Source organism: Drosophila subpulchrella, chromosome 2R, assembly GCF_014743375.2.
Source record: "Drosophila subpulchrella strain 33 F10 #4 breed RU33 chromosome 2R, RU_Dsub_v1.1 Primary Assembly, whole genome shotgun sequence".
Taxonomy (NCBI): domain Eukaryota; kingdom Metazoa; phylum Arthropoda; class Insecta; order Diptera; family Drosophilidae; genus Drosophila; species Drosophila subpulchrella.
This window is the reverse complement of record NC_050611.1, coordinates 12554707-12572179: the sequence shown is the minus strand read 5'-3', so window position 1 is coordinate 12572179 and position 17473 is coordinate 12554707. Positions and strand designations below refer to the sequence as shown.

Genomic DNA, 17473 nt, shown 5'->3' with positions numbered 1-17473 from the left:
GAAGAAGAATTTCAGTTTTTTCAGGGCCAAGATGGGGTTTTTGCTTTAAGGATCAACTGGAGATGATGTCTTTATTGAAAGTTTAAAAGATGCTAGTGTCGTTTTAAGGGCTAGTATGTAAAGGTAACTGTATATTTAAACGTTAAAAAAATCCGCTTGGCTATATATAAACAATGAGTTCTATCTATAACATACTCGTACATTTCGTTTTGTATTTGTATAATGGTGTACATTTGCAGTTTATTGTTTTTCTCTGTTCAATTTGTCTATATCTTATAATGCATATCAACACAATAAACATTTCTCTTCTTATATTCTTACATACTTATGCATATTTATATATTCATCGATTCTCTTATTTTAAATGTTGTATATATCATATATAATTAATATTTCTGTTTGGAAGACATTTTTTCGCTTGTTTGGAAGACTTGCGTTTCGTTTCTTACTGACTAACATTATTGTTTCTTGTTTCGTTTCGAGTGAATGGTAAGTTTATACGAATTACATTTACATTTTGGGCACAGCCGAATAATGACTTAGCATCTGGAAGACTTGCCATGCCCAAAAATGCAAGAATTCATTAAATAAGAATCTTTAGGTTTGATAGTTTACATTCAATTTAAAATGGAAGACCGATTTCAAATGCGTTTATCAGGGCATTGCCCGAATCGTAGATTCCAATAACGCCAAAGAGCACGCCGAGCCCAATTATGAGGTAGTCTTTGGCTATTTCCTTCTGATCTAGCAGGTGACCCTTGATTTTGATATGGAAATAACAAGGCCAGATAAAGCTAAGCATTGTGCCAGTGAAGCTGCCAATGAAACCCATCAGAATGGAGAAATGGGGAATAAAGATTGCCATCAGGATGGTGGACACAATAACGCCGACGCGGAAACCCAACCCCCAGACCTTCAGTTCCCCGTCCAGATTCCAGATGGTCGGGAATTTGGTCTTTGGCGGACCTCGAAAGAAGTTGCGCTCGAGCAACTCACAGGCAGCATAGTATGGCAACGGGTAGCTAAGGAGGGCCTTGATGACCAGAAAGAAGTTCACCATGCCCTTGAAGCCCTGCGAGTGCAGGTTATTGGTGATCACCTGCTGCGTGTCATTTTGGAAGGTCAGAAAGCAGATGTACCCGAATCCAGCCTTAAATACTGCAGCCGCGATGTGAGACCAGTCCAGCATCCAATTGAACTTGGAGCGGTCGATCATGTTGCCCTCGAGGGTGGGCAGAAAGATCTGCGAGGTGTACGAGAAGACAATCACACCCAGTGAGATGGGAAAGTTCTCCATGTCGATGCTGAAGCGGACCTTGGACCAGCCCCAGTCGCCGATCTGCAGTAGGCAATAGCCGAGGATCACGGCGTTTATCACGATGTGCGACATAGTGCACCAGAACGAGAGGGTCGAGACCATTTTCAGCGACTTCAGGAAGCCCATGGGCAGCAGGAAGATGCCCACAAAGAGCATCCAGGATCGCGAGTCGAACGAGCCCTGTGGATACGTTCCGGCTAATAGATCGCCGCACACCACCACGTAAAGGATGCAGGTCATCAGAAGCTCGATGAGCTGAGCAATACTAACAGCCCGGGCGCCCAATTTAGGTCCGAAGCATACCTTGGCAATGGCCACGTAACTGTCGCGCACTCTCACCATCTGTCCCGTTGCCGGATCTGGTTCATATAGACACTGCACCAGGACCTTGCCCGTATAGCAACAGATGTGTGCTATCCCCACCATGGCCACGATGGCCCAATAGCCGCCATGGAGCACGGCGAAGGGCAGCGATACGATAAACATGCCCTGGATGGCATTTGTGACGTTCCAGCCCGCCTGGAACTCATCGATTTTGCAGCCGCCGCCACCTTCTCCCTCGCAGACAAAAGAGCTTCCCTCCGAGGCGATGCTGCCTTGCCTGAGGACAAATGGTTTACAGAGGATTAGGAACTACTTATGGAATTGGTTACTGTTCTCCAAATCAACCTACCTAAAACCGTCCGTTTGCTGATACCTGCCATCGTACTCGTTGAAGGAGGTGCTCTGGTACTCGTTTCTGAACTCTCCATCACCTCCACCCCCTCCCTCGTTCTCGTTCGTCCAGCTACCAGCATTCCGGAAGGGATTCGAGCTCATCTCGGTGGTCTGATCGCCGCCATCCATGCCCGCCTCCATGGCCTTGTGGTGGCCCTGCTGGCTGTGGTGCTGTTGTGCGGTGCTGCCCGGCGGTTGCTCGTAGTCCTTGCGCTCTGGAATTTGCTGTCGGGCCGTTTGCACGGCCACATTGAGTATGTTTCTCAGGGGCGGCAATGGCGTGGCTTTCAATTTGGCTATGAATGACATGTTGGATGCTGGCTATAAACGGCAATGGCCCTGATGATGGTGGGATGGCTTATGGGGGTGGCGGTGGTGGTGGTGGTGGTGCTGCTGCTACCTGATGGCGGCGGCTGCGGTGGTGTCAAGAAGGCTTGCGAAGTTTATCGATTTTATCAGAATTTTTCTTAACAATTTCGTTGGCCTCCAGCTTCCGCAATGGTTCCCAAAATTTCTTTACCTTGGTCACATAAAGATTAATAATCTAGAAAATAAAACTGAATTTTGTCTCAGATTTTTGGGGGGTTTGATTTCGTCTTCTTGGCGCCCTTCTGCACGAATGGAGCACTTTAATCATGCGATTCTCGGATACTTGCACATCCTGCTCACTCGAATCTCGAAGCCCAGTTTGGAAAACTAGCGAAAAACGGCCGAAACCAATGCGGAATTTAGTTGAAAAAGTGTTTTTTGAATTTTATGTAACGTGGGAAATCTGCGGCCGTGCGAATGAGAAAAGAAAATCTTTGCACTCCAACCTGATGGAACTGGCAGTGCGCAGGCTCCGGTCGTGTATATATCGGGTGGCTGTGTCAGTGTCATATGGTCACGGTCCATCCGCGTTCCACCCCAAGACTCCTGTCATTAGGAACTTACGTTCCACACTGACATTGAAATCGATTATGCGTTTCGATTACTTAGGATTTACTTTATTTCGTTTTGTTTTTTTTGTTTTATTTTGTATCATGATATAAATTTCATATTTATAAAGTTCTAATAATTGTACAATTCAAAGAGTTCTAGGTCTAGGCTCTAGGGACGGGGGGCTGGAAGAACATTGTGGGTGCGCGGGGTCAATCTTAAGACTACCTAAACCACTCTCTAAACTCTAGTTACCAAAATTACAAACCTCCGATCAGAGTCAGTTGCTGTAGCAGGTCTTGCGCACTCCCGCCAAAATGTTGCTAATCTCATCGTCTTTGCGCTGCTGCTGCTCGAAGAGCATCTCCCCGACTCCCACGCCCACGCCTACGCCCACCATTCCGGGTCCAGGTCCAAAGTGATGGTGATGATGCTGCTGCATGGCAGCCGGATTCGAGGTCACCGTCTGGTTGGGAGCTGGGATCGCTGACAGGGAAGGCGGAGCCGAGTGCGAGGCCTGTTGCTGCTGGACGGGCGCTTGGCTTTGGGTCTGCGGCTGGGCACCCATTCCCTCGTAGCCTCCATAGTTCCCGTAGTGCAGGTAGCCCCCCTGCATGGGCTGAGCTCCGTAGGCACCCGCTGCTCCTGTCTGCTGGAACGGCACAGCCAGCTGGAGGGGGAAGGCGGTGAGGGAAGTGGGCGGATACGGAAGTTGGGTGTAGTAGCTGGCCGCCGTGGCCGGCAGCATGGCGTTACTATAGGCCTCCGCCTCGTAGTCATCGTAGTTCTGATTCGTGTCCGGGTATTTGAGGCACTTCTGGCCACTCGCCGCCTCCGGCGAGGGTTCCTTGTGCTCCACCGCCGACGACGTCGAGTAGTCCAGATCGTTGCTCTGATAGCGCAGGAAATCCTCGTACTGCATCCCATAGGCATTGGCGCTGGGCAGGGAGTACTCATTGCCGGAAAGCTCATTCATGCTGAGCCTCAGGTTGCCGCAGTTGTCCGCCATGGAGACCGTGTAGCTGCTCATCTCGCTGGAGGAAATGGGACCGGCGGAGCTGGAGGGTGTGGTCGTGGCCAGATTACAGTGCTGCTGCTGCTGCTGCTGCATAGCACTTATGCTATTTCGCATCGAGGAGCTGCTGTCCTCCTCGGAAACGGAAACCGGGGGATAGAAGGTGCCCTTGACGGAGTGACCATGATCTAGCAATCCACGATTGTTGCACGTCACGTACATTCCCCGGGCTGCCACCACGGCCACGGATGTGGGTGCCAGTGGATAGGAGGCGGCATACAGACTCTGCTGTGATTGCCCCTGCGACTGACCCTTGCTCTTCTCCTCCGACTTGGAGAGCTTCTCCTGGCGCGACTTGGCCGCTCGACTAGGCGATGGCTTCGTTAGCTTCTTCAGCAACAAGGAGCTGTCGTAGCCACCGCCCGTGGGCGTGGACTCGTTGAGCAGGGCGGGCGCACAATTGGCGGCCAGGGATTCGATCTGCTCCGTGCTGTCCGCATTGCTGTAGCAGTCCACCGAACTGGGCGAGTATGTGGGCTTCAGCGGCTGTTCGTAGTGGCCACCACCTGGATTCTGGTTCGTAGAGTTGCAGGTGCTTTCGTCGTGGCTGGGCGTTGTGTAGTTGGAGGAGGCGGTGGCCAACGGAGGCGTGGCCAGCTTTGGGTTCGATTTGGATCCACCGGTGCCCGGATTGGGTGAGCTCTCGCTCTGCTCCTTGCCACCCGGCTGCATGGCCCGCAGCTTGGACTGCTTGCGCCGCCGGGGTCGGTACTTGTAGTTCGGGTGCTCCGTCATGTGAATCACCCGCAGACGCTCCGCCTCCTCCACGTAGGGCCTGCGATCCTGCGGCGTAAGCGAACGCCATTTTTTTCCTGCGGTGAAGGTAAAGATATAACATGTTAAGGGATTAGGTTTAATTTATCGCTATAAACAATTTATCTTGGTAATGTTTCTGACATTTTATTTTTGTATTTAATAATATAAGTAGTATTTTGCACCAAATCATTGCTTTTCATCTTAGCTTATGGTCAGTCGAGTTAAAAGAATGTTTAAAATTGATAAATGTCAAAAAGTTTTGGGGTTAATTGTTTATCCAAACGTTTAATGGATTTTTTAGAATAAGATTTTTAATAGACCCAGAAAAAACTGTTGGAAAAGTTTAACAACGAACGCAAAACGGTGTTGAAAAGTGTGATGATAAGAAATGTACGAAATTGTTCATGATTTTATCGCACAAAAAAAAAAAAAAAAAAAATTTTTTTTAATCTTTCCGTTCTTTAATATATAACAATTGATCTCAATGATCTCAATTTTCTTTAAGTTCCTACTCTTTAACCGAATGATATATATATATTTTTTTTTTAACAAATTAAAAGATGGGGCGCTGAAGGCTAAAGTCCTTCGGCCCGCGAATGAGATATAAAAGTTTCAATTTAAAGGTTTCAGTGGAAAAAACTTTCAATAAAAAATGAGTTGCATTGAGGAATAAAGAAATGTACTACATTTTAAGAAACTAAAGGTAACCTAACCAACATTTTGAAAACAAAACTGAACAATTGTACGTATGTATAACAAAGATAACACAAGAATTGAATTTCTACGATATCTGATACTTGTAGTTAGTTGACAAACAGTTTCTTTAAGAAAAATGTCATGCAAATTAAACAGGCACTTAGTAAGAGGGGATCGGTTTGTAATGGAATAACCTCTTTAGGCACTTAAGCCGAAATATACAATTAGTATGTAATTGACGATGGCTCACCTAACATTTTGCTGAGGTCCGCATTATGCAGGTCGGGATTCTCGTCGGCCAGCTTCTTGCGCTCGATCTTGGCCCAGACCATGAAGGCGTTCATTGGCCGCCGGATGCGCGATTCTTTGGCACTTTTTGACTGGGTTCCGCCGGGCCGGTACTTGAGGTCGGCGGGCAGCGGCTTGTGCCGCTCCAGATAGCCACAGTTCGGGGCGCACAGCTCGCCCTTGTAGTCGTAGCTCCACATGGACGCCGGTTCGATGGGTGAGTGCGAGGTGCAGTCCTCCATGGAGGCGGATCCTCCGCCCACCATCCCGGCGTGTGGATGCGACAGAAACTTGTTGAGCACCGAGTTGCCGCCACCCAGCAGGGGGATGTTGCTGTTGATCAGCGATCCGGACGCAGTGCCTCCGCCCACATAGGCACTGGACACCATCGGCATGGGCGAGTGGCTGTGCGCCGCCAGAACAGCCTCGTTGAGGTGCTCGTTCTCGTATCCGGAACTCTGTATGGCTGGCGAGTGCAGACTGGGCGAGGAGTGCTCACTGCCCTGGCGCACATGGTAGATCCCGGCCTCGCTGTTGCCCTCGTGCATCAGACGCCCATCCGTCAGGTAGCCGCCGTGCTCCGGATAATCGCTGCCAGTGGAGTGGCTGTACTCCGGAGTCCGCGACACGTGAGGGTACTTCTTAGAGCTGGAAGGAAGTTAACCAAGAAATTAAGATATTGATAAAATGGTGATAGGGACATGTTATTTCCTTTTGCAAAGATTGACGCTCTGTGCTTACTACGACAATTTAATGTCAGTCTTTTAATATCAAACAACGAAATAAAATATGAGTTAATACGAATTCAAATTAGTATATATCTGAAGTGCGAAAACGTAAATAAGGTTATTATATTTTGTTAGGGCAAACGAAAAATTGTTTCAATTATATATTTTATTTTAAAAGTAATATACTTTTTTATAAATAAAAAATCCATAATCTCGAATTATCGTTAAAGCCATGTGGAGCGCAAATTCAATGTCAGTCATTTAAAAACAAACATAATACAAAATTTGAGTAAATATGGATTTGATATTAAAACGTATCCGTGTCTTAAATATAAGTGGGTTTAAGTAAGTTTTAAGTAAATATTAAAGCGAACATTATACATCGAATGATTTTTAAATTTTGTTATAAGTTTGTTAACTTTAAAACAAAGCCCCTTGAACTAACGTTCCAACCATTATTTTAATATTGATCGGCAGAGGACAACATAAAAAAAAATCTTTAATAAATTATCGGTTACTTAAGTTTTAGCCCAAAAATGATTAAACTGCTAAAAATTTTGCTTAACCCCTTATCGACTTATCTTAAATAAAACTTTGAAATATCCTTTGAAAAATGACCCGCAGTGGATAACTTAACAAATGATCTTAAACATATTCCCCTTAAATTATCTGATTGCTAACTATGTCGATTAACCCTTAATTGTCTTATCTATCTCGTGTTTGCCCATACAGATCTCGTTGAGCCCTAATCTGTTAATGGCTATAACTGTACCTAAAGATATCTGTAAATAGAGCACACACAATCTATAAGCCCCAATCAAGATGGAGTTATCGCTCAAGTCGAGTTCCCGCCTCGTATCACATTCATGATCGTTGTTAATCCCTCTCTTTTAAGAGAACAAGAGGCTACTGCTGGAAATTACGTACCGTCGGCAAAAATGTCCGTCGCAGTGTTCTTTATAATGATATTTAAAAGGGCTGCTAAATACGTTGACAATTTTCGCGTCGCTGGCACGCACAGAGGAGCCCAAAAGCAGGGGGTATACGGATGTGGGGGATAGGATATGGGGGATACAGGGGAAATCGAGGGAAGGTGTACCTATGGCTTTGCATTTATCAGACACCAGAGAGACACAAACTGGAACTCGAGATCGGAACGGAACGGTTCGCCCATGGGCTCCCTGGATCGGTGCGCTCCTTAATGTCAGCGGACATAAATGTAAATTGGGCGCGTGCAGCTATTGTATTATCAAAGGAGGCCGCTTCGACTTCAACAAGCCACCGTCGCGGAGTAAGCAAAGAAGCTGGAGCAGAAGCTGGTACCCAGACTGGGATTCAGACTGGGACGGAGATGGAGATGGGGACTCTGGACCAGACCGCGACTCAGATCGGGAATGAGACTGAGAATGAGAATGAGGCTGGCCGCAGTCTGGGCTGCCTTGCCTTGCCTTGCCTTGCCTCGCCATACCGGACCTTTATGCATAACTTTTAAAACTTGCGACATATCGACACATTTCAAAGTAATTCGCCTTCCAAGAATTCAGCAGCATTGGGAGCATGGAGAGCAGAACCGAACGACAAGTTTAAATATTACCCAAAGCTCCCGAGATCCCGACTTTCGATCCTTTGGGGATCGAGAGCCATGCCGCAGTATGCGTGCTCCCTCGATCTCCTCGATTTGTTACCGTTTGAATTTATTGCTGCCCACTACACTTTTGGTCTATTGTGTGCCGCTGCCGACTGTGGCCTCTATAGACTCTATAGACGCTATAGCCTCTATAGCCTCTTTTGCCTACCTACCAGAACCACTGGGCCTAATTGTTTGCCTTTGGATCCGGGCTTCCAGCCACTGAGCTCTTAGTTTCCTAGCTCTAATTCTTCTGGCCTTTGAGACCCGAACTCTTTAGTCTTTCTAGATAGTCTTTCTTGGCTTCCTCCTCCAAGTTTCCTTGTCTTCAGCTAGGCGCTCTAGTTTCGGCGACTTTCTTCCTTGACAATGCCGCCAAAGTTGCAAATTTCGGCTGTGGAGTACCCTTTATGTTGGCCAAACCGTAACCGAACCCCTTCAATAGCCCCCTTGGCCCCATCTGAATGTTGGAAAGGACCAGCCCTGGCTGAAGGCTCGATAATTTATTGAGGGTTTTCGGTGACGTCGTTACGTTTTTGATATTCGGTTGCGGCTGCCGCTGCCGCTGCCGCTAAATACTTGGCCAGCTTGGCCAAAAGGGGTACACAAAATTATACCGTCCTGTGGTACCTCCACATGGAACGTCCGTCCATTCGCCGCTGTCCAACCTGTCCCAACTGTCGGCTGTCTGGTCGAAGTCGGTCTGGCTTTATCCTAAGCCCGCTCACGATCCACGAAAGCGGAGCTTAGCCAGCTTCAGCTTGAGATTTCAGCTTTAGCTTGGGTTTCTGTTTCGGTTTCGGCTTCTTAGCCATGGCCCTGATTTTAAAATAGGACACATACAGTGGCCGGTAAGTTGGCATTTTTATGCGCGCAAAATGTCAACATCTTTGCAAAATGCCACATATTCCACATTGCGGCCAGCCTCCTTAGCCATCCTCTGTCCCCCAGTCCCCCTGGCCAAAAGTCCCCAGTCCCCAGTCCGAGTACTCGATGTCCGCCGCCGAGTTGGGGACCCATGGAACGTTTTGTTTACGACAACATCGACTTCTCTGGTGGCTGTGGTCCCCGGTAAAAGTGGAAAGGGGTATTTGGAGGAGGAGGAGGCAGCAGCGGGCGGAAGGGGACTCCCCTTGAAGCTGCCACAAAAGTAGGCAACTCCTCCCTTTTAACAAGCCCCTGGCTTTGGCTTCATTCAGGAGCCGCTAACTCCCAACCGAAGAAGCCGCATTGATCTGGAGAGTGTCAGGCGCTTTAGCATATTGTGATTCATGTGACGCTCTGCCGCGCTGCTCAAGACAGCCTTTTAAGTCGGAGGATCCGGACCCCTATCCCGAAAATCAGATGCATACATACATATTTATGTATATATGAGATGGGGGGGGGGGGGACAATTGTCACAGGAGTTGTTAATAAAGAGTTGGCATTGGCCTCCCCTTAATCCATATACATTTTCTTCCATATTCCTGGCTAATTTTAGAAAGCGTTTCGGGGGCCGCATAACTTTGGCCTGACATACTGACATTCCAGCAAATAGGACAGTAATTAAGACAGATCCACCGCTACGGTGAGCTGTCAATACCTTTGTCTAGCCGCCGGACAATTCGGCAGATGGGGGCTACGGGGGATCCTCTGAGTTGTGGACAGGTATGTGACAACAATTGGGCAGATTTGTCTCGGATTCTAAACAATCACTGGGGGATCAGAGTCGGACTGAAGAACAATGGCATTCTATTATTTGGCAGATTTGTTAGACCCTCTTTTTTTTTTGGTTTCATAGACCGATTTAGACATTGATATGGAAATCGGTAGTGCAGTGTTTTGGGTACTTGTCAGAAATAAGTTGTGACTTAAACTGCAGAACTTGGTTTAGGTTTAGTGCGAGCTGTACAACTGCTAATCACAAATTTCCAAGGACTTAAAAATATTCATTATTCAAGACCTACTTCTCATTAAAAATAAGTGAACTATTATATTAAACTTTTTCATTGTATATTCCCTATAAGAAACTAATATATATTTATTTTAAATGTTCGATTGAACCCTTTTACCAATGTTCCCATCAAGATACACCCCATTAGTAACCCAGCTTGCCCTCATATACATTTTAGAAAGCTTCTGCCCAGCAAACATGCTAATTAACAACCTTGATATATAATTTATTTAGATCTGATTGTGAGCTGTATTCAGAACTAATCACTGCTCGACTGCATAGCTTAACCCCCATGATCTGGCCACCAAAGAGCTGCATGCCTAGAATGGCAAATCATTTGGCGCCTCATCTGCGATCGCATTGGGCCAGTTTGCTTGGCATCGGTATGGATGTAAGCGGTGCGGCAAGGTAATAAAAGCCATTTTGGTTTTCGGCCACAGTCAAAGGAGGATGCAGGTCGGAGGAGGAGGAGGAGGAGGCTGGGGTGGGTGTGGCCAGCGCCTGGCGAAGAGGCATCTGCCGCAGCTCTCCATTTGCTCCATTTGCAGTCTATTGGCTGCCTGCTGTGGCTGCAGGCGCCCCAACCCGAATACAAAACAGATTTCCAGAGCCAAGAAAACGAGTTTGGCCCAAACGACTTGGCACGACTTGGGCCCAGTTCCAGTTGGAGGTAAGAGGTGCAGGTACGGGAATACGTATACTTGCAGAGCTGCAGAGTTGCGGCCCAGGTGTGATGTACTTGAATAACTTAACGACGCAGGCCCGGTCTCGCAGGCCCGCGATGAGTATGAGTTGTCGGCCGATCGGATCGGCCATTTACGCATACATATGCATGGCCGCCTATATAAACATATATATATATATATGTAGATGCTGTTGACCAATAAGCATAAACAGCCCAGCATCCGGGCCCAAAGAGCCGCCATCTTAGCTTTAATGAACATGAACATGAAGGTGAGCTAAGGTGAGCTCTACCTGCTGCGCTGCGAATGAGAATGAGATCGGTACGCACAATGGATTGGGTATACATATATATATACAGACCGTATATATAGGATCTGGGCATACATAATTAAACTAATGAAGCAAGCGAAGAGCGAAGCATCATCATCACCATCCATCTTCGAGGGCCGAGCGTTGCCGAAGTCGGCAAAGTTTCGTTCGGCTAATGAGGTTTATATTGCGGCTGTCGTCGCTGGGATCCCGATCCCCCAGTCCACCTCTCTTGAAGCCCCACCATCCCATCCCATCCATCGAAGAAACAACGAAGACCCAGTTCTCACACAAGCGATTTTAAGAGCATAAAAAAGATACAAAAATTTAATGGATTTTAGCACGCACACCAGCACACGCAGCGGAAAATACATGTAGATACTGGTACAGATACAGATACACCCTCGCAGGTTGATGGGGTATACTAAATTATATGGATTGCATGGAAATGGAAATGGAGGCAGTGCTACATGCTCGTACCAGTAAGTAGAGTAATTGCATGTGGAGGATCTGTACTTAGCTAGTTGGTGGAATCGAAAACAACTAGTCGGGAACCGGACTCTTAATCAGGGTGGTTACAGGGTTCCAAGCGAGTTGTGTCCAGTTCTTGACTTCAGTCCTGATTTCTGTTAAGGGTAAAATGGTTTTGGGGGGTGCGGACTACCTTACACGTTTTCCATTATGTAATTGGGCAGAAAACGGTTATGTAGCTCATGTCAATTATACTTATTAGTTGTTTGAAAGACCAGTTTGGGGTTGTTTACCAATGAAAAACGTTCGGTGGTCAAAACACTATTGGTCATAAGGTATCCTAACTTCTGAGATAGTTATTGTAAAAAGAATAGCCTTTGAGCAACACCAAATGTGAACAAGACTATTAGTATTTGTACATATTAAATAGAGCGCACTGAACTTGATTTTGTCTACAAAAAACTGCCATCGTCAAAGTTAGAAAAACATATTTAAGCATCTCTTACATTAGTTCAGTTTATGCAACTGAACTTTGAATATCGGAAACAGTACCAGTAAAATGCGTACCCTAAATAATTTTTAAAATATTGCGTGCCTTAAAGTCTTAAAATGTTTTGCTTAATCTAAATATATTGAAATACATTTTAGAATTTATTTTTAAGCTCCACTTCCTAATTGTTAGACAAATTGGAAGATAAGTGTTAAAATCTTACGAACTTTTCTTAATAACTACGAACACATTTACTTTGTGCAAATATTGACTATACAAATTTTGTATGCGATCTGCGGAAAGTAAAACATTTTGTATAATTTTAAAAAATCGTACACATTTTTGTTTGTAAGTAACCGAATCTAATAAACTGTGAAAAGGTTTAACTTCACAAATCACACTTTATCGCTTGTCACTTTATCATTTGGCTTATGTCCAAATCTTATTAATCAATATTAACACTGAAGAACAAAATTTGCAGGCCATTGCTATATATTTTTGTTTATAAGGATATAGCATATCTTCATGATTAGTTTTCAATTTAAAAGCGTAATATTAATATTTTATGTTTTGATTTAAGATATACTTGAGAATAAGTGTTCAATTTTACTAAGATGTATATCAATAAATAGCTTAGGTTTCATTCTACAGATTTGCATTTAAGGTTTCATCATATTTTAAACAAAAGTAAAGGAAGTTTAAGTAGTCCTGAACATCCACCAGTTCAAAGTTGTCGATTACGACGAAATAATAATTAATATTAATCAATTGTCATCGTTTAAGATAACTAAGTCATACTCTTTGTTCAATATTAAAGTTTACAAAATATTTTCTTTTTTTAAATATGAATATGCGAAATTCTTTTCCCAGCCTCTATGCAGTGTTCTTTTTTTGAAGAACGGAGTGCAATCTATTTAAGTTTTTCTTTATATAGCCTCAGATTCATCAATACAATTAACCAATTAACCTGTCGACACACGATTTATACACATTTTAAAAGATTTATCTCTTGCTTCCAAGAAGTCTCTGCCATTGGAATCTCCTTCTACGTCAATGAAAAGCTTTAGTTCCTGCTTGTGAACTAAGGGAACTAAGGGAAAGTCCAGAAAATATCATGTCTATGTTTCCTAATGGCAGGGTGTACGTCAATGACATTGCATATTGAGTATCCAGGAACTATGGTCAACTATGGTCAACCACGGTCAATTATTGAAATATTTTAATAGAAAATAGGAAGGCACCATTGCTTATTTAATCACTAAAGATTTCCTACCCAGCTTAGTCACAGTGAAATCTTAATTAATTGCCAAACTTGATTGGAAATCCACATATACAGATGCTTGTTTATTGGTCATTATACCCGTTACTCGTAGAGTAAAAGGGTATACTAGATTCGTCGGAAAGTATGTAACAGGCAGAAGGAAGCGTTTCCGACCCCATAAAGTATATATATTCTTGATCAGGATCACTAGCCGAGTCGATCTAGCCATGTCCGTCTGTCCGTCTGTCCGTCTGTCCGTCTGTCCGTCTGTCCGTCTGTCCGTCTGTCCGTCTGTCCGTCTGTCCGGATGAACGCTGAGATCTTGGAAACTATGAGAGCTAGGCTATTGAGATTTGGCGAGCAGATTCCTGAGCTTCTTACGCAGCGCAAGTTTGTTTCAGTAGAGTGCCACGCCCACTCTAACGCCCACAAACCGCCCAAAACTGTGGCTCCTACAGTTTTGATGCTAGAGTAAAAATTTAAACTGAAATGAATTGTTCTCATCAATACCTATCGATTGACTTAAAAAAAAGTTTGCCACGCCCACTTTAACGCCCACAAACCGCCCACAAACGTCAAAAAATCGTAAGTATGAACGCGGATATCTCGGAAACTATCAAAGATAGAGTATTGGGATTTCAGATTTAGATTCCGTAGCCTTGTACGCAGCGCAAGTTTGTTATGCGAATATGCCACGCCCACTCTAACGCCCACAAACCGCCCAAGCCTGTGGCGCCCACAATTTTTATGCTAGATTAAAAATTTTAACTGAAATGTATTGGTCTCGTCAATGCCTATCGATTGATCCAAAAAAAAATTTGCCACGCCTACCCTAACGCCCACAATGCTTAAATCTGTCTTCCGCCGGTAGGTGGCGCATTTAAATCTCGCTTTGCTGCTTGCATATCTCCATTTCCCTTTGGTCCCTTTAGGTGAGTAACGGGTATCTGATAGTCGAGGTACTCGACCATAGCGTTCTTTCTTGTTGAATTTTATATTTATGTGAAAAACTATTTAGATTGAAAACGAAGTTAGCAAAGTATAGGTAGATCGAAGCCTTGACTTGATTTATGGGGGAGCCATAAAATATCAAATTGAATGAAATGGCATCAAATCGAGTTGATTTGTGGCCCTGTCACGTGCTGAGCCAATCCCAAGCAGGAAGATTCGAAAAATGTGACGAAAAATGCGACAAGCTTTCGCCCGTGAAATCATTGGGGTGTTTCGGGTTTTTATATTTCTTACGAAAAGTGTGCGGATCTATCGGAGCTTTTCATCTGTACTTCATTTAATTTCATGGCTTCATTTCCATTCATAATTTCAGCCAATTTGTAGACGGGAATTTCCCGTCGGAAACTACGAAAGTCAGTCAGCTAAATGGGAAATATATATATATAGGGGGGTATAGGGGATGTACTATATATACGGATATTAAAATCTAATGCGTATCTATCATGCTGTGTAGATCGGAGCTAAATCTTTTTAATGGTCAAAGACGTATGACCTCTGGCCCAAAAATATACAGAAATGAAAACCTCTTTCGGGGCTTTTATGCGTTCTTGCCCTCCGCTTTTTCCCAGGGTCTACACCCCCGTCTTCTCCGGAGTCTTGGTTTACTTTCCACTTGACCAATTTCGAACCGAGTCCGAAGACGGTTCTTAAGTTATTCGCAGCCGACCATTTACATATTTACGTTTACGTAGAGACGGGGAGAGGAGAACTCACACAGTGAAGCGAGAAGCGGATACGAATACAAGTGCAAGTGCTGCGGGGTCTGAAAACTGGGGCCACACCAAGGAAAATCTAAGCAAATTCCCAGGTACTATATACTATAACCCCTATATATACATATAAGTATACCCGTTTTTTTCTTTTTGTATGCTATTCAACATCCCCGACGGTGTATCTCGCTGTCGTGCCCGCCGCCAGTATCTTAGTATCTGTATCTGTGACTGACTAAGTCTTGAAAAGTCCCCAGTCATGGGCCCATGTACACGACTGTATATATATACCTACGATCTAGAGAATTTCTTCACCACTACACGAGCGCCTTTTCCATTTTTCATTATGGTTATTATCTTGAAGATATGTATCTTCGCTTCGGTTGGATATAATTAAACAGCGAGAAAAAAATTTTAGCATGGGAAAAATGTAAATATTACTTGTAATTTGTTAGCAGATGATGTGGATGTTCGTGATCATATGAGGGTTCCATTTTTATACGGCAACGGCGACGTTCGTGGTAACGGTGACGTTGATGTTGTTGCAGTTGCAGTTGCAGTTGTTGCTGCTGCTGCTAATGTTGCTGTTGTTGCTGCTGCTGCTAATGTTGACGTCGGTGGTGGCAGGTTGAAATTGTTGTTGGTCGGGGCTTTGCTTTTGCAGGGCCAGCAGCATTTTGCTTAATGTTGCATTATTCCGTTAGTTTTTTCCCTTTGTCGGTGGGTTGGTTTGTGGGTGGTGGTGGGTGGTTTAGTGGGTTGTTCGGTGGTGCTTCTACTACTGCTGCTGCTACCAGTTGCCGGGCCAAGCATTTTGCCCAGTTACAGTTCCAACCATAAATTTATGTGCCACTGCATGTGTGAATTTGCGTCCATTTGTTGTCAGATTTTGTTTTGTTTCTGGCTCAGACCCTAACCCACATTTTGGCCACGATTTTGCAATCGCCTAACGATGTGGATATATTTTATTCTCACTCTTCACTGGGGGGGGGTTTTCTTTATCGTTGGTTATACTTTTTTCGAAAACCCGTTGCGTTTGTAACACTTTGAAATTGGCACTTTCAAAAACCGATTCGTTTGGCACTTGGTTTTTACCGTTACTTTCAAAACCCGGTAGCTTTGAAAAATAGTTTTTCCGGTTATCTCTGAAACCGTTTGGGAAGATATGGTTTTATACCAAATTTGGTTCCTTTCGAGATCACTTTTCCGTTCGTTTTTTCGGCTCGACTAATGATCGTATAGCCTGGCCAAAATCAAGGGCTTCGACATTTCACAAGATACAAACAGCGGACGCTGTGACAGCAACAACACTCTTGGGAAAATGAAAATGCACGGCACAACAGCAACAGCAACCACTAACTAACTGGGCCTATGTACATACAGTCTGTATGTAGATATATTTATGATTACAACCGGGGACGCAGATGGCGATGTCAATGGAGAGCTACCAGCTACTACTAAGGCCCGCGATTCAGAGTCAGAGTTTGAGTTTCAGTTTGAGCTTTTGATCGGATTCGAAGTCGATGTCGGAATTCAAAGTCGGAGCCGCATGAACCACGCTGATGACGAACCGCAGGCCAACTAAACTCGGCGACCGATCAACGCTCTCTCGAGCTCAGAGATTGTGAACTGAGGTGAGGCGGTGTCTCTGCCTTCAGACCCGATGCATAAGGCCAAAAAGCGAAAAGCTGAAAGCGCACGGTCGGAATCGAAACCTTTCGCGCAGTCTTGGGCCAGAGCGGCCAGAGAGCGGCAGCAGCTGCTCAGCAAAGCGGAACGAGCAAGTGGCTCAGGTCCAAGCCCAGGTGACTGGGCTCAGACTCTGACTCCCATACCATACCATACCATACCATACCATACCATACCCTATACCATACCCCATACCATTCCGTACCCTTGCTCTGATCGTAGCCCCCACCAGCGGCAAGTTCTTTTGAATCTAATGAAACAAACCTTATTTAATATTCATCCGTTCTCTCGCCATCTCAACGAAAGAGCCTCAGTCTCACTTTCAGAAATGGAAAACCTGTTCCCCGATCCATTTGTTGTGGGAGAGACGACTTTGCATTTGGTTTGTTTCAATTGGTGGAGGCCCCAATGTCGTTGGGGTCTATACATACAGTTGTATCTGTGTGTTATGCTGGCCACAAATACTCGAGAAGGGGATCTCACCCATACACGGAAGCCCATTCCATATGCAAATATCGTAATGTGCGGAACCTCTGGGAAAGGGTGTTATTTGGATCAAATGGGGCACAGTCTTTTAGAGAGAGATTCGGTAAAGATTCGGAAATGTTTAAATAGGCAATCTTGCCAAAAGGAAAGCAACGAAAGTCATTAATCAAAGGTAATGTGAGGGTGTTTAGAAGGGAAGGGAAGGCGTTTCAAAGAGATTTGTAAAACTAAACCTAGATTTGCTTAATTACCAAGAGTCTAATTGGACAGATGATTAAAAAGGGGTTCAGGAACTCCAATGAGGAG

The 17473-nt window shown here is 44.8% G+C and overlaps 2 protein-coding genes across 3 annotated transcripts; both read right to left on the bottom strand.

Moving 5' to 3' along the window:
* Positions 1-2: 2 nt before the first annotated feature.
* On the bottom strand, positions 3-2859 carry LOC119551507 (vesicular inhibitory amino acid transporter). 2 transcript variants are annotated; one of them, XM_037860888.1, is made up of 3 exons: positions 2436-2859; positions 1992-2260; positions 3-1919 (listed from the first exon to the last, which is right to left on the bottom strand). In XM_037860888.1, the coding sequence occupies exons 2-3, from the start codon at positions 2174-2176 to the stop codon at positions 623-625; spliced, it is 1482 nt and encodes a 493-aa protein (XP_037716816.1). In that variant the 5' UTR covers positions 2177-2260; positions 2436-2859; the 3' UTR covers positions 3-622. The 2 variants fall into 2 exon arrangements, with proteins under 2 accessions (XP_037716816.1, XP_037716815.1); XM_037860887.1 differs by having other exon boundaries at positions 1992-2859.
* Positions 2860-3102: 243 nt separating this feature from the next.
* On the bottom strand, positions 3103-16551 carry LOC119551845 (putative transcription factor SOX-15). The gene is made up of 3 exons (XM_037861418.1): positions 15434-16551; positions 5731-6416; positions 3103-4840 (listed from the first exon to the last, which is right to left on the bottom strand). Exons 1-3 carry the CDS (start codon positions 15484-15486, stop codon positions 3234-3236), a joined length of 2346 nt encoding a protein of 781 aa, XP_037717346.1. The 5' UTR covers positions 15487-16551; the 3' UTR covers positions 3103-3233.
* Positions 16552-17473: the final 922 nt, after the last annotated feature.

What these genes read in the sequence shown, in the direction of transcription:
- LOC119551507 (XM_037860887.1), bottom strand. Translation starts at nt 2,344, where the DNA reads ATGTCATTCATAGCCAAATTGAAAGCCACGCCATTGCCGCCCCTGAGA. An exon ending in CAGCAAACGGACGGTTTTAG is followed by an intron (nt 1,920 to 1,991) that starts GTAGGTTGATTT and finishes ATTTGTCCTCAG; the next exon opens with GCAAGGCAGCATCGCCTCGG.
- LOC119551845 (XM_037861418.1), bottom strand. Translation starts at nt 15,486, where the DNA reads ATGGAACCCTCATATGATCACGAACATCCACATCATCTGCTAACAAAT. An exon ending in CATCTGCTAACAAATTACAA is followed by an intron (nt 6,417 to 15,433) that starts GTAATATTTACA and finishes ACTTCCTTCCAG; the next exon opens with CTCTAAGAAGTACCCTCACG. An exon ending in GGACCTCAGCAAAATGTTAG is followed by an intron (nt 4,841 to 5,730) that starts GTGAGCCATCGT and finishes CCTTCACCGCAG; the next exon opens with GAAAAAAATGGCGTTCGCTT.